This window comes from Branchiostoma lanceolatum, chromosome 4, assembly GCF_035083965.1.
Source record: "Branchiostoma lanceolatum isolate klBraLanc5 chromosome 4, klBraLanc5.hap2, whole genome shotgun sequence".
Lineage (NCBI taxonomy): Eukaryota > Metazoa > Chordata > Leptocardii > Amphioxiformes > Branchiostomatidae > Branchiostoma > Branchiostoma lanceolatum.
This window is the reverse complement of record NC_089725.1, coordinates 22,378,892-22,394,041: the sequence shown is the minus strand read 5'-3', so window position 1 is coordinate 22,394,041 and position 15,150 is coordinate 22,378,892. Positions and strand designations below refer to the sequence as shown.

At 45.3% G+C, this 15,150-nt stretch overlaps 1 protein-coding gene across 2 annotated transcripts in view; it reads left to right on the top strand.

The window, feature by feature from the left end:
* The window catches only part of LOC136433386 (cytoplasmic dynein 1 heavy chain 1-like), a 42,212-nt gene that overhangs the window by 22,173 nt on the left and 4,889 nt on the right, over window positions 1-15,150 (top strand). The window contains exons 46-72 of one of the 2 annotated variants that reach the window (XM_066425540.1): window positions 179-400; window positions 844-1,047; window positions 1,396-1,563; window positions 1,875-2,108; window positions 2,363-2,395; window positions 3,634-3,808; window positions 4,072-4,225; window positions 4,491-4,656; window positions 4,962-5,125; window positions 5,375-5,561; window positions 5,861-6,060; window positions 6,312-6,465; window positions 6,879-7,093; window positions 7,483-7,768; window positions 8,123-8,335; window positions 8,700-8,855; window positions 9,190-9,336; window positions 9,491-9,622; window positions 9,892-10,900; window positions 11,281-11,534; window positions 11,935-12,069; window positions 12,396-12,596; window positions 13,001-13,148; window positions 13,408-13,568; window positions 13,864-14,036; window positions 14,372-14,495; window positions 14,781-14,894. In XM_066425540.1, coding sequence (XP_066281637.1) covers window positions 179-400; window positions 844-1,047; window positions 1,396-1,563; window positions 1,875-2,108; window positions 2,363-2,395; window positions 3,634-3,808; window positions 4,072-4,225; window positions 4,491-4,656; window positions 4,962-5,125; window positions 5,375-5,561; window positions 5,861-6,060; window positions 6,312-6,465; window positions 6,879-7,093; window positions 7,483-7,768; window positions 8,123-8,335; window positions 8,700-8,855; window positions 9,190-9,336; window positions 9,491-9,622; window positions 9,892-10,900; window positions 11,281-11,534; window positions 11,935-12,069; window positions 12,396-12,596; window positions 13,001-13,148; window positions 13,408-13,568; window positions 13,864-14,036; window positions 14,372-14,495; window positions 14,781-14,894 — 5,529 coding nt within the window. The remainder of the gene's footprint in view (window positions 1-178; window positions 401-843; window positions 1,048-1,395; window positions 1,564-1,874; window positions 2,109-2,362; window positions 2,396-3,633; window positions 3,809-4,071; window positions 4,226-4,490; window positions 4,657-4,961; window positions 5,126-5,374; window positions 5,562-5,860; window positions 6,061-6,311; window positions 6,466-6,878; window positions 7,094-7,482; window positions 7,769-8,122; window positions 8,336-8,699; window positions 8,856-9,189; window positions 9,337-9,490; window positions 9,623-9,891; window positions 10,901-11,280; window positions 11,535-11,934; window positions 12,070-12,395; window positions 12,597-13,000; window positions 13,149-13,407; window positions 13,569-13,863; window positions 14,037-14,371; window positions 14,496-14,780; window positions 14,895-15,150) is intronic. The other variant, XM_066425541.1, reaches the window with a different exon arrangement.

Genomic DNA, 15,150 nt, shown 5'->3' with positions numbered 1-15,150 from the left:
TTTCTGATGTACATGCAATATTTTTTTCTGAATAATCTTATGTACTCTGAAAATTGAGAAAAATAGACAGACTTAAACCTGTGTAAAGGGGGATATTTGAAAATGGAAAAGTCAAGAATCAACATTTGTTAGATGCAGCTTTCCGTTGATAATGTCACACATGACTCTTTCTCTGCAGGTTCGCATCATGTTTGAAGTCCAAGACCTGAAGTACGCGACTCTGGCCACTGTGAGCCGCTGCGGCATGGTGTGGTTCAGTGAGGACGTCCTGTCCACCGAGATGGTGTTTGACAACTTCCTGTCTCGCCTGCGCAACATCCCTGTGGAGGAGGGAGAAGAGGAGGGGACCTATGGTCAGGGTCCGGAGGCAGACAAGGAGGAGGTCTCACCTGTCCTGCAGGTATGTTAACTCTCACACAGGTGTGCCGTACAGCTTTTTCTCTCCATCAATGGGTCTGATTTATTTCTTCAGATGTCTTCAACAGATGGTCTCAAGTCGTGCTATCACCAATGGGAAAAACAAAGCAGCTGATATTAAAGAGAGTGCCACCCAAAATAGACAATTGATATTTTAGTGCTTGTGTATATTTATTTTATTTATTGGTTTGACTGTTCAGCATGCACAGCCAGGGCTGCCCAACAAGCCTGTTGCTATTACAAAGGGCTTGTCCTGCTGACAAAGTCAAGACATATGGTTTATATCATCATATTAGTGTGAATCTGTGCCAATGATTGTTGAATTTCCTGTGAGCATCTCCAGCGAGAGGTGATATTTAGTGGCTGGTTTATATCATCATATTAGTTTGAATCTGCTCCAATAATCGTTGTATTTCCTGTGAGCAGCTCCAGCGAGACGTGGCCAACCTGCTGACCCAGTTCTTCACGTCCGACGGGCTGGTGATCAGGTGCCTGGAGTTCGCCGCCCAGCAGGAGCATATTATGGACTACACTCGTCTCAGGGCCCTGGGCTCGCTCTTCTCCATGCTGAACGAGGCTGTCCGCAGTGTCCTGGCGTACAACCACTCTCATCCAGACTTCCCTCTGTCGGTAAGACATCAAAGCTACATGCATGTCTGCTAGTTTGCCATTGTTAAGAGCCTTAATGGTTGCAATTGGACATTCATGTCATTGTGAGATTTAGCTGTATCTAATGGTTTGCTATTGAAGAAATGCTAACTTAAGAATGATTGATGCAAGATACAATACATGTAATTAACTGTTTAAGATAGGTTAGGCTCCGATAAATTTTATCCTCTTTGTACTTTTTCATCCTACCTTAAGATATTCATGGCATCCTTTTAATTTGTAAAATAACAACTGGATTTATGTTTTAAGATTCCAGTAAGAAGTATGAGACATAGTTGTTTACATGTTGACATGCTGTTGTGCTGACAGTTTGACCAGCTGGAGAAGTACATCCCTAAGATGCTGGTCCATTCGCTGCTGTGGTCTCTGGTGGGAGATGCCAAGATGAAGGTTCGTGAGGAGATGGGCACCTTCATCAGAGGAGTCACCACCATACCCCTGCCTCCCAACCCAAGTATTCCCATCATCGACTTTGAGGTAAGCAAGGGTGTTGTTCATCATTGAGGTGTATATTTTCCAATGCATCATTCTCACAAAAAGTGTCTTAACTGTGGTGGAAGTTTGAGTATCTTCTCATTTATCCAAGACAAGAGTGAGTATTGACTTTGTGGTACCAGGGTTAGTCGGAAGCAGGTTGCTGTTGATCATTTACATGCCAAAGCATCATTTTTACAAAAGCTGTGTATTTCCCATGTATCTGAAGTATCTGATTAGAACTATGAAAGCCTGTATTGTGAACACCCATGTCACTGCCTGCCATGACGTATGCTGTGCATATCTGACCACAGGTGAGCATCACAGGAGACTGGCTGCCGTGGAATGCCAAGGTGCCTCAGGTGGAGGTGGAGACACACAAGGTGGCCGCCCCCGACGTGGTTGTGCCGACGCTGGACACTGTCCGCCACGAGGCCCTGCTGTACACCTGGCTGGCCGAGCACAAGCCCCTGGTGCTATGTGGACCTCCTGGCAGTGGGAAGACCATGACTCTCTTCAGCGCCCTTCGCGCATTGCCTGATATGGAGGTAAAAGAGTTGATCAAGTAGTTAGTACAACTTCAACAAGTGATTCCTGATTTTATGTTCCTTGGTCTCTTATGATATATGTATTGTCAAAACAAGACTTAGTCCTGTTGATGTGATCTGTGAAAGATAGATTTGTCAGATGCTTCTTGTATAGTGCGTCTCACTTATACATGTATATGTACAGAGATTCGTACCTGGTTTGCTTGTATATTGTTTAGCTTTGTTTATTTTGACATGTTGTTTTCTTTCTATAGCAGGGCTTACCAGCCAACCTGCATGAGTTGGAGGTAAAATGGTTTGCAAGTGTTATGACCTCGTTTTTGTTTCAGACTTTCTTCTTTCTTACAGCTGCTTTGTTATTGAGTGCTTCTGGTGTGCTCAACAAACCTAACATGTTTTGTTGGTTATCACTGAGTTGCCTTCCAACTCTTGTGTGGTTACTAGTATCCAAGCTTGTTCCTGTATGCACTTGTGCTTGGGAACTTATGTTTAGTAAAGCCATTCACTATGCGCTGGAAATCACAACTATTCCCTTCTTTTGGGATTTAGTTTATGCTGTAGTCATTTTCAACTGCAGACACTTTAATCTAGCCTGTAGCCACAGCCATTATGATTGATCTGATTTTCATGACATTTTCTACCAAGAAGTCTTTCAAAAACTTCAGTTGGCTGTATTGACACAAGAATATAGATGAAGTTTGTATATTTTTGCAGTTTTTTGTTAAACGGTCAGATCTAGGGATCGCTATTGCACAAGCAATGCTGATTTTTAATTACAGGTGTATTCCTTTCTGTGCTCCCATACCAATGATAGAGACTGGTTAATTGCACAGACACACTATGCATTATTGTAAATGATGGTATATTTTAAGATGGAAGCCGTTGAATTGGAGTCATCCACATTCAAACATAATGGCATAAATTGTCTTGAACAGTCCACAGAATTAACTTTAAGATTGTAAGAAGAATTAAGCTCAAAAGAGCAGTATGTCCCTTAAATCTTCATTGATAAGGCAGGCTATACACAGAGCAGGTGTAACTTCAATTTACTACAATGTATATACTACTGAAAGTATTGTGTGTTCAACCATACAAAGTTCAGAGTCTGCAGTTCTTTCCCTGCATACTAACAATGAAGCTTTCTTTGTTCGCTGACTTTGGTAGAAGGTGTTTGAAGTCTTCTACAAGCTGCAAAGTTGTAACACTCAGTTTTGTGCAAAACCAAATGTTCTAGACTATATTGTTGTATTTGGACTACAAAGTCCTTGTTACCTGACTGATGATGGCAACATATTTTATAGAAGTTTCTTTGGAGATTATTCTAAGTAGCTGTGCACCTCCTTGCAGAACCACCGAGGTGTATTTTCCTCTGTGACAAAATGCAGAATTCTACCTGGTAAATATTTTGCAATGCCAGTTGCATTGACTGAATTCTTGTAATTACAAAATCATTATCAAATGCTGGTATACCAAGAGAAGTGAAGCAAGAAGTACATATCTAACAACTTTTCTCTGGACGCCATAGGTTGTTGGGCTGAACTTCTCCAGTGCGACGACCCCAGAGCTGATGCTGAAGACGTTTGATCACTACTGTGAGTACCGGAGGACCCCCCATGGCCTGGTGCTGTCTCCCATCCAGCTGGGCAAGTGGTTGGTGGTCTTCTGTGATGAGATCAACCTGCCAGACATGGACAAGTATGGTACGAATCAAAACACCTCCTACTTATTCCCTCCTTACCTTAGAAAAGTGGCAGGATTCTCTCAAGAAGATTCTGCTATGATAGTGTGGTAAACTTGCAGGAAAAGGAAAAAGTGGCATTCTTCCTGGTGATACTGGTGATACCTCTATGACAATGTTTAGAATTGAACTTAGAAAAGCATTTAGAAAGGTTATCTTAGTGGATGCCTAAGTTCAATTTATTTCCATTGAAGTGTAACATGTCCCATGATGTCCCTTTCACAGGCACCCAGCGAGTCATCTCCTTCCTGCGCCAGATGGTCGAGCACGGAGGCTTCTTCCGCGCCGCAGACCAACAGTGGGTCAAGTTTGAGAGGATCCAGTTTGTGGGAGCGTGCAATCCCCCCACAGATCCAGGTCGCAAGCCGCTGTCTCACAGGTAGGCACTGTGAAATAGTCATCTTGCTGCGTGATTGGAGCAAGGACAGGCTGTTAGTACCTGTCTTCCATCGAAAATGTTATTAGGTCTTACAGAAGGGAAGTAGATTTGAATTTAGTTTGTTTGTGCCTTGGTCGTGAATAGTGGTAGCTGCTCGGCATCTACATATAACACGTTATTAAGCAGTCAACTCCTCTAGCTACATTTGTATAGTGGGCAATCTTGAAGGAACGCTCCCCTGACATGTGTACCTGTTGCATTGTAGGTTCCTGCGACATGTCCCTGTGGTGTATGTGGACTACCCTGCAGCCCCCTCCCTCATGCAGATCTACGGCACCTTCAACCGTGCCATGCTGCGCCTCATCCCCACCCTGCGTACCTACGCAGAGCCTCTCACTATGGCAATGGTGGAGTTCTTCACTATGTCACAGGTGGGTAACTGTGTTCTTTACATATTACAAGTATTTTTATCAATTTTTGGGTTGTACTTTATCAGATTGTTTTTTCTGCTGTTGTCTTCTGCTAGGATGTACATGTAGTTGTCCACAGAATAGGTTGGTGGTTAGGTTGTATTACAGAAATTTTGGATGGTTCTAATGATTTACTTCAAGCTAATGTCGCTTCACAATACTCCCAGCTTATTGTGCCTTTCATTCTGTAAATATTAGTCCTTTTTGGACACTTTTATGGTATGAACAAACAACTGATTTTCTCCTGTTGGTGGTGTGTTTCACAGGAGAGGTTTACTCAGGACACCCAGCCACACTACATCTACAGCCCACGTGAAATGACCCGCTGGGTGCGAGGTATCCTGGAGGCGCTGCGACCCCTGGAGTCCCTCCCCGTTGAGGGCCTGGTGCGCATCTGGGCCCACGAGGGCCTCAGGCTTTTCCAGGACAGGTGATATCAAAGAAAATACTATAATTGTTGTTTTCCCGTTGTTGTTTGCTTGTGTAATCTAGAGATAGATGCAGAAAACGTGTGGATACATTTTGTTTTCTAAAGGTCTAAAGGTAAACTCTTGTGTCTAATAGTGAGTACCAAAAGAACCTGAAGTAGTGCTTGACAGTCAGCTACGATTCCTATCAGCTATATACAACGTTCTTCACCCGTCAACTGTGACTCAATCTTGATGTTGCTGTTTGATAGGTTGGTGGAAGAGGAAGAGCGTCAGTGGACAGACGAGAACATCAACATGGTGGCACTCAAGCACTTCCCCAACATCGACCAGCAGAAGGCTCTGGGTCGCCCCATCCTCTACAGCAAGTGGCTGTCCAAGGACTATGTGCCTGTGGACAGGGAAGAGCTGAGAGAGTACACCAAGGCTCGCCTCAAAGTGAGGGCTACCACTTTGGATTTGGGATTGAATTAGATTGCTTTGATAGACCAAATGGCTGATAATTCTAATGGTTTTAACTTTAGCTGACAAAGTGTCATATTAAGAGCCTTGGACCATGCATGATTTGTTGCATGTGAACTATCAGATTACTATTCTTATTGCTTCCTTTTGCTGTGAGTGACACATAGGGCAGCAAACTTCTCTAGCTAGGCCCCTGCGAGAATCGTTGGGTAGTATGAGGGAAACATAATTCAGCCAGTTCCTTCACTCAACAACTCCTATGATCCCATTGGCAGGTGTTCTATGAAGAGGAGCTTGACGTGCCCCTGGTCCTGTTCAACGAGGTGCTGGACAACGTTCTGCGTATCGACAGGATCTTCCAGCAGCCACAAGGTCACCTGCTGCTGATCGGAATGAGCGGGGCCGGCAAGACCACCCTCTCTCGATTCGTCGCCTGGATGAATGGACTGACTGTGTATCAGATCAAGGTCCACAGGTGGGCAGAACACTGCTCTTTAAAACTATGATAAACAGTATAAGTCAATGTGTTTGACATTAAACATCACAAATCTCTTGACATTTGCATACTTTTTTACAATTAAAATATCACCAACAGCAAAGTTGACTAAGCTGTAGACTTTCCATGTTCATGTAACATTGTCTTCTTTCCTTTGCAGTAGTTTTACCACAGATACTCTAGATTTCTGTCTCATGTGTGTTTTTGATATATTTTCTCCAACATGACAGGAAGTACACAGCTGCCGACTTTGACGAGGACCTGCGGAATGTCCTGCGACGGTCGGGCTGTAAGGACGAGAAAATCGCCTTCATCATGGATGAGTCCAACGTGCTGGACTCAGGCTTCCTGGAGAGGATCAACACACTTCTGGCTAATGGAGAGGTGGGGTCTCAACATCCCTAGTGAACTTCATACTGTGTTAAGTTTTCCCATTGCCAGATTTGTTACTTCATATATTGACTTCTAGTACCATGTCAACATTGCCCAAGAACTTTACTACTTAATAGGCTTTATACCAGTTGTTACCAGGTGCAGCCATTCTTTCTTCTCAGAAAATCCAGGCCAGGTTGAGGGAGGTCAAGTAGTTCTATCAGCTTTGGATTAGCTAGCTAACGTCACAGATTGGCTGGATACCTAGTAATAGCCAAGAGTTCCCCTGTTGGTATCCTGCTCAGGACTTGGCTGACCCTTACCTCTTCTGTCATTAAAAAAACTGGGCTGCAGACTGATTTTAGCTTCTCATGAATAACAAAGGTTCAAACAAAAACCTTAAGCATGTTGCCCCTCTCCCCCAGGTGCCAGGACTGTTTGAGGGTGATGAGTACACCACCCTGATGACCCAGTGTAAGGAGGGTGCCCAGCGGAACGGGCTGATGTTAGACACCGGTGAGGAGCTGTACAAGTGGTTCACCCAGCAGGTCATGAGGAACCTACACGTGGTCTTCACCATGAACCCATCCTCACAGGGTCTGAAGGACCGGGCTGCCACCTCACCCGCTCTCTTCAACAGGTCAGGCAACTTATTGAATTATAGGATCTATCATTCACATCTGGATCACAGACTTTGTATGCTGATGCAAAGTTAACTGTCTCATAACGCAGTAATCAGGACAAATTTGAAGTTTTAAGGCTTCCTCGGCTGGAAGAATATGAAGATTAGCTTTGTGTAGATAAGTTGAAGGTCTATAGATTCATGTCACTCCAGATACCTGAGATTAGACAGGGAAGTGAAGAAACTTGAATATGTCAACCCAACCACTTTTGTGCAAAAATTGGTTTAGCAGTATAGCGCCTTACAATGGCCATCATCAATGTCTTACAATCCTACACCATGTGGACACAGTGTCCTGTGACACCCTCCCAGCTGCTCTAACTGTACCTGTTTCCCTTGTTCCCCAGATGTGTACTGAACTGGTTCGGAGACTGGTCAGAGGGAGCCCTGTACCACGTCGGCCTGGAGTTCACCAGCAAGTTGGACCTGGAGCGGCCAGACTGGAAGCTGCCTGACTACATCCCCCAGGCGTTCGAGGGTCTGCCCGAGATGCCGACCCACAGGGACATCATCGCCAACGCCTTCGTGTACGTGCACCAGACCCTGCACCAGGCCAACCAGAGGCTGAGCAAACGTGGCGCCCGCATCATGGCAATCACACCGCGCCATTACCTGGACTTCATCAACCACTATGTAAGGATTTACCACATACATGTCAACCGATGAACATCTCTAATTTGAAAGTACAAAACTATGATTACATGAGAGTTTGCTTACAGTGTGGTCTTACTGATTCATCATCAACATGTTTAGCATTCACAGGTGTTATTTCTTTTCATGTTTGTTTCTTTAATGACTTCAAAGGAAGCTGTAAACTGTTGGTCTCTGTTGTAGTTATCTGTAGACGTAGATGGCAGAAGATGAACGGTGCAAGGTTCATTTACATGGTACATTACTTGAAAAGGGAATCTGTGGACAGTAATACAATTCTATTCAGTGACTAGTTCCTGGGTTGAGGTACAGTCATGTTGTGACCCTGCCCCACAGGTGAAACTGTACAATGAGAAGCGGTCGGACCTGGAGGAACAACAGCTCCACCTGAACGTGGGCCTGTCCAAGATCCGGGAGACTGTGGAGCAGGTGGAGGAGATGAGGAAGAGCCTGTCAGTCAAGAAGCAGGAACTGGAGGCCAAGAACAACCTGGCCAACGCCAAGCTGAAGGAGATGGTGAAGGACCAGCAGGAGGCTGAGAGGAAGAAGGTGGGACATGATTTGTTTTCGTGTCCTGTCAATACTTCAGTAGGACACTTTGCCCTTGGATCTGCGTGTATGTTTGGCTGCACACCTAAAAACTTTAAACATGCGCTGTAGCCACATACCCCAAAAGATGGGAAGAACTGATAACCTTTTTCGAAGATGGTTGCGAACATTTGTGTTGCCTGCACTGCTCCCCACCACTATTATGTAGAATTAGACTCAACAGAGATATGTATAAATGACAGCCAACTTGTCAGTTGGCTCATAGCTGCTCACTCGCTTGCTTGCTGGTCTACACTTTCCATAGAATAATGTTTACTGATCTAAATGTTTAATAATTGCTTGAAATTTTGTTATCCCTGCACAGGTGATGTCCATGGAGATCCAGGAGAAGCTGAAGGTCCAGCTGGAACAGATCAAGGTGAAGCGTGAGTACGTGATGGAGGACCTCGCCAAGGTGGAGCCGGCTGTGATCGAGGCCCAGCAAGCTGTCAAGGGCATCAAGAAACAGCATCTGGTGGAGGTCAGTGCCAGATAGTCATTATGTTGTGTTGCATTAAGTGATTGCTGTTAATAGATAACCCCTTCTGTGTTCCTAGTGTGTAAAAGTTTGGTAAGATCAGACCAATGGCTAATAGAATGTTAAAACTGCCTGGTTTAGGAGACACAGTAAGAAGTGCTCTTCGTTCCAACAATGCCTGACTTTAAGAGTACGATACCTTGTTGTTATCTGTTGTACATGTACTTTGCCATTTGGTAACATAAGGTACATTGTATGGCTATAGCCATTATCTGTGCATCATATGTATCAGTCCACACCCTGTTGTAAAGTGGTAATGAGTTTGTACGTGTCACAGGTCCGTTCCATGGTGAACCCGCCTGCTGCAGTCAAGATGGCCCTGGAGTCCATCTGCCTTCTGATGGGAGAACCCACATCGGACTGGAAGGCCATCCGTGGAATCGTCATCAGGGACAACTTCATCAGTACCATCGTCAACTTCCAGGTCAGTCATCATGGTAGAACCTCATCTGTTTAAAGTTCCCTACTCAGCACATTCCTTGTGCTGCCACCAGTACTGACAGGTTATGTCGTAATGTTTGATTGCTCCTTGTTACTACATGTCATCATAACTGATGGCCTCATCTGTTTTTTGCCAGACTGATGACATCTCAGACAACATTCGGGAGATCATGGTGAGCAAGTACCTGTCCGACGCCAAGTACAACTTTGAGGCAGTGGACAGGGCCAGCAAGGCCTGTGGGCCCATGGTCAAGTGGGCTATTGCACAGGTATGTTTTGGAGGTCAACTTCACTTTTTACGTTGTGTTTAAAAAATTGTAAAGATAGATAGATAGATTGATAGATAGCAAAGGATCTTCAAACTAGAGGACTGTTCCTAACCAAATAGAAATGGTGCTATTGACCATGCCTGATATTGGATGTTTCGCCGGAAGATGAAAAATGTAGCTGAAACAGTGCTGAGTCAATCATTTTGAAGTCACATGGCCATCTACTCCCAGACAGCAAGGTTTGTGACATACGACTTTTTGCTCACCAGGTGAACTATGCAGACATGCTCCAGCGTGTGGACCCATTGCGCCAGGAGCTGCGCTCACTGGAAGAGGAGGCAGACAGGAACAAGATGGAGGGAGAGGAGATGAACAGGTTGGTCCAGGAGCTGGAGAAGAGCATTGCCAGGTACAAGGAGGAGTACGCCGTGCTGATCAGCCAGGCCGAGGCCATCAAGGCCAGCCTGCTGGCTGTAGAAGAGAAGGTGACCCGTGCGACGGACCTGCTCAGGAGCCTGGGCATGGAGAGGGACCGATGGGAGACCGGCAGCGTGTCCTTCAAGAACCAGATGGCCACCATCGTGGGCGACTGCCTGCTGTCTGCCGCCTTCCTGGCTTATGCCGGGTACTTTGACCAGAACATGAGGCAGAGTCTGTTCAACTCCTGGTCGCACCACCTCCAGCAGGCCAACGTGAAGTTCCGCGCCGACATCGCCCTCGTGGAGTACCTCTCCAACGCCGACGAGCGGCTGCGCTGGCAGGCCAACGCCCTCCCTGCCGACGACCTGTGCACGGAAAACGCCATCATGCTGAAGCGTTTCAACCGCTACCCCCTGATCATCGACCCGTCCGGGCAGGCCACCGCTTTTGTCCTGAACGAGTACCGGGAGAGGACCATCACCAAGACCAGTTTCCTTGACGACTCTTTCCGAAAGAACCTGGAGAGTGCGCTGCGCTTCGGGAACCCCCTCCTGGTGCAGGACGTGGAGAGCTACGACCCCATCCTCAATCCTGTGCTGAACCGCGAGGTCCGCCGCACCGGAGGCCGCGTTCTCATCACGCTGGGAGACCAAGACATCGATCTGTCGCCCTCCTTCACCATCTTCCTGTCCACCCGAGATCCTACGGTGGAGTTTCCCCCCGACATCTGCTCCAGGGTGACCTTTGTGAACTTCACGGTGACCCGCAGCAGCCTTCAGAGCCAGTGTCTGAACGAGGTTCTAAAGGCAGAGCGACCAGACGTCGACGAGAAGAGATCTGACCTGCTGAAGCTGCAAGGTGGGTACATCTGTCTCTGTGTCACATCTGTTAGGCTGAACCAAAATTGAACTGCAATTGCCAACACAAAATTTGGGCTAGTCCAATCTTTGTGTAAGCAATTGCAGTTCAACTCCGATTTAGAATGACTTCTACCAACACAGATGAACTTTTAAGTGCACATCTGTTACGTTTCCTTTTACCACTGGATATTGTGGCAAATTTTAAGAAATACACAAAGCAAATTGTTACCTTCTACACAATGTATATGGCCTCCTTCCGTCAACAATATACACAAGAGAAAAGCTTTTCATTGCATCCTTGGTATATTTACTTTGCATCAGGTGATAACATTGATAAAACTGTAAATGGAGTTTTAATAAAGGCTTTCTTATCCCCAGGTGAGTTCCACCTGCGTCTGCGCCAGTTGGAGAAGTCCCTGCTCCAGGCCCTGAACGACGTGAAGGGTAAGATCCTGGACGACGATCGCATCATCACCCACCTGGAGACTCTGAAGAAGGAGGCTGCAGAGATCACACGGAAGGTGGAGGAGACGGATGCTGTGATGGGTGAGGTGGAGCGTGTGTCCCAGCAGTACCATCCGCTGGCAGCAGCCTGCAGCAGCATCTACTTCACCATGGACTCTACTCACCAGGTGGGCACAGCCTACACACTGTCACAATCTTTCTATGTACCATCTCTTTAAAATGCTGCACGTGGAGGTAGTATAGTGCAAATGCCATCAATATATTATATGATAGAGTAAGACAGAACAGCGTACCTTGTTCCAATGTAGGCCACAGAAGACCATCATGCAGTCCTTAGGGAACATTCTGTCCCTTCTCGTCTCAAAAGTTCCCCAGGTCTTGTTGGTCTTGAAAAATCCCCAAAGTAGCAAATTCTTGTTGTGTCCAGTGTAATGTTTAAATATTTGTCCAAAGTCTGTCCCTTGCTTCCAGATATCTTAATTTCTTAGTAACATTAGATCATGAAATGGAGACAGATAAGAGGGGAGGTGACCTACATTACAGTGTTTTCCATGTTTGTTTCTGCAGATCCACTTCCTGTACCAGTACTCGCTGCAGTTCTTCCTGGACATCTACCATGCCGTCCTGTACGAGAACTCCCACCTGCAGGGGGTCACAGACTACATGGCTCGCCTCAATGTCATCATCAAAGATCTCTTCCAGGTCACTGTTTATTTTACTTTTCAGAGCAACCAGATGGTTTTTCACTGTTTAAATTACCAGCCCTCTGCTGTAGTATTGGTTAAGGAAACAGAGATGGGCACCATGTAAAAGCTACTGAATTTGCTTATTACAACATCTCGGTTTGAATCACCCATGCTGAGGGTTGATGATTTTGTCATGCTGTCTTCTGTTTACTGCAAGGTTTAGTAAAAATCCCCAATCCATTGTGAAGATAAAAAGCTAAACTTAACACCTGTGTGATTTTGATGTGGTTAGAAGGCCTTGGGATACACCAAGTATAACTCATTCCTTTGTCACCACTACAGGAGTCATTTAAGCGTGTTGCCCGTGGCATGCTGTTCAAGGATAGGATCACCTTTGCTGTGTTGATGGTGCGCATCTTCCTGAAGGGAGTCATGGACGAACCGACGGAGTATGACACAGAGTTCCAGCACCTGCTGCGCGGGAAGGAGACGGTGGTGAAGAGCCACGAGCTGCCAATCGTAGAGGGGCTGGCCACAGAACAGGTCAGTGTAAAGACATCAAAGTTTGTCCAGAAAAAGTGTGCTTAGGAATCTGTTATGAAACAGTTATATTTGGACTGGATTGATTTTTCTTCTTCTTCTCGCGTTTGAGGTTATAGTAACTAGTGCGTAATAACATTTGAAATTCAAGTAACACTGTATACTGTAATTCACTTTATCTTCATGGTAGCAAAATTTCACGGTGTAAGGAAAATGGACATTTTCATTTCACTTCACGGAACGGATGTGTGAATGAATCATAAATAACTGCAACAGGTTTTTCACGATGATGATAAGTTCACGATACAGAGGCGACAGTGAAAACAGTGAACATATAGTTACAGTGAAAGAAATAAGAATTACAGTATTTGAGATACTCAGACCTGTGTGGCCTGTTTTCCCTGCAGCTGGAGAGCATGATGCGCCTGACGCACCTCCCCTCCTTCAGTAACCTGGCCGTGCGTGTCCAGGCTGAGGATGCCTTCTCCTCCTGGGTGGAGTCAGTCACTCCAGAGGTGGACGTTCCTGTGCTGTGGGCTGATGATGACAATCTCAGTAAGTACTGATGATGACAATCTCAGTAAGTAAATCAGAAGTTTAAGGTCACCATGTTATATCAGCCAGGTGTCTATATGTAAACAATGACATCACCTAAAACTACAAAACTTTCCTCCAGAACTGGGACTGCGCAGTTAGATCAGCCAGATTTGTACGTAATGACATCAAGCAATTGATATCTGTATGTAACATGGCGATATTGTTGGTTAAGTAAAACACAGTAAGTAACATATATGTTTTGTTGATCTTTTTGCAGCCAAGACTGGACGTGACATGCAGCGACTGCTGGTGATCCAGGCCTTCCGTCCGGACCGCCTACAGGCCATCACTCACAAGTTTGTGCAGACCGTGATGGGAGACTCCTTCATGCACTGTGCCGAGCAGGAGCTAGACCTGGCTGGGACTGTGGAGAACGAGGTAAGGCAGCAGTCTTCGGCTCTCAGATGGCTGTTAAACCACTCAACATCAATATCTTATCATAGTCTTTGGATAAGAGGCAGTATATTGCCAATGAGATTTGCATTTTATAGTCCAGAGTTTATATTGAGAGTTTATGTAGGGTTGGGCATGTATTAGGCTCTCCAGTGTCTGTCCAGCTTTGACTTGAAGGCATTGACAGTTTCGGCTGCTACACATCAAAAGATTTTTTACCGATGTTTAACGGGATACATGGCTACTCTGTACCTCTATAACACTTCTGTGACTGTTGCAGATTAAGTCCAACACACCCCTCCTGCTGTGCTCTGTACCTGGCTATGATGCCAGCGGACATGTGGAAGATGTGGCGGCTGAACTGGGCAAGGGTCTGACCCCCATCGCCATCGGGTCTGCTGAAGGATTCAGCCTGGCCGACAAGGCCATCAACACTGCCACCAAGTCTGGAAGGTACTGTGTTTTTCTTTTATTGTATATACTGAATCTTATCACTCACATGAGTGTATGATTTCTTTGATATTTGTAAGGAAGTATTTTAGTCAGACATGTACATTTCAGGGGCTACTCTCATGTATTTATTTTTAGTTGAAGAAATATGGACAAGGGAGGATTCTTTGAATACTTAACTCTGTCCATTAGCTATCATACATGCAGAGGGGAGGATATACGGTAAAAACAAATTGCTCCTGAAATTCGAACAATAGGGTGGAGAAACATGTTTTACCATGTTTTGTGTTGTGTTTTTATTTATCTGTATGGTAACATTAACCATGTGTGTTTGACAGGTGGGTGCTGTTGAAGAACGTTCACCTGGCCCCCCAGTGGCTGGTGCAGTTGGAGAAGAAGCTCCACTCACTGACACCTCACCGCGACTTCCGACTCTTCCTCACCATGGAAATCAACCCCAAGGTCAGTCAGAGCTGTATGATAAAAATGGTGTGGGAAGATTTTCCATTGCAAAAGGATTTGATACCTTTTGAAATAGTAATGAAAATGATTGGGACAGGAGTCCAAAAACCTTGTTGTTGCTGCTCCCCAAATGTCTTCAACTACTAGTAAATGATGCCACTAAGATAGCCAATTTCAGAGATGTAGACTGGAACTAAGTTACACATAGAGGTTTGTAATGAAAAATTGTACCACCACAGTACTGAAGTCTTGTGATGTAACAGCAGCTGTTCTTGTCTCCCTCAGGTTCCAGTGAACCTGCTGCGTGCCGGCCGTGTGTTTGTGTTTGAACCTCCACCTGGTGTGAAGGCCAACCTGCTGGGAACCTTCAGCACCATCCCTGCCTCACGCATGTGCAAGGTCAGCTAAATATCTCTACATCCAGCTTCTAGTTCTAATTTTTTTTAACTGCTTGATTCTTTAAAAGGAGCAACACAGTTCACAGTAAGAGACAAAAGTGTTGGTTTACAGACTAAACAGTAGACATGGAATAGTTCAAGTATGTTGTGATGTGATGTGTCAAGTACTTTATTTTGAGTGTTCTCATTGAAAGGTCATAGCCTGATGTGTTCCAATATTTCTATGTCCATATATATATTTTTACCATTGTCCTTGA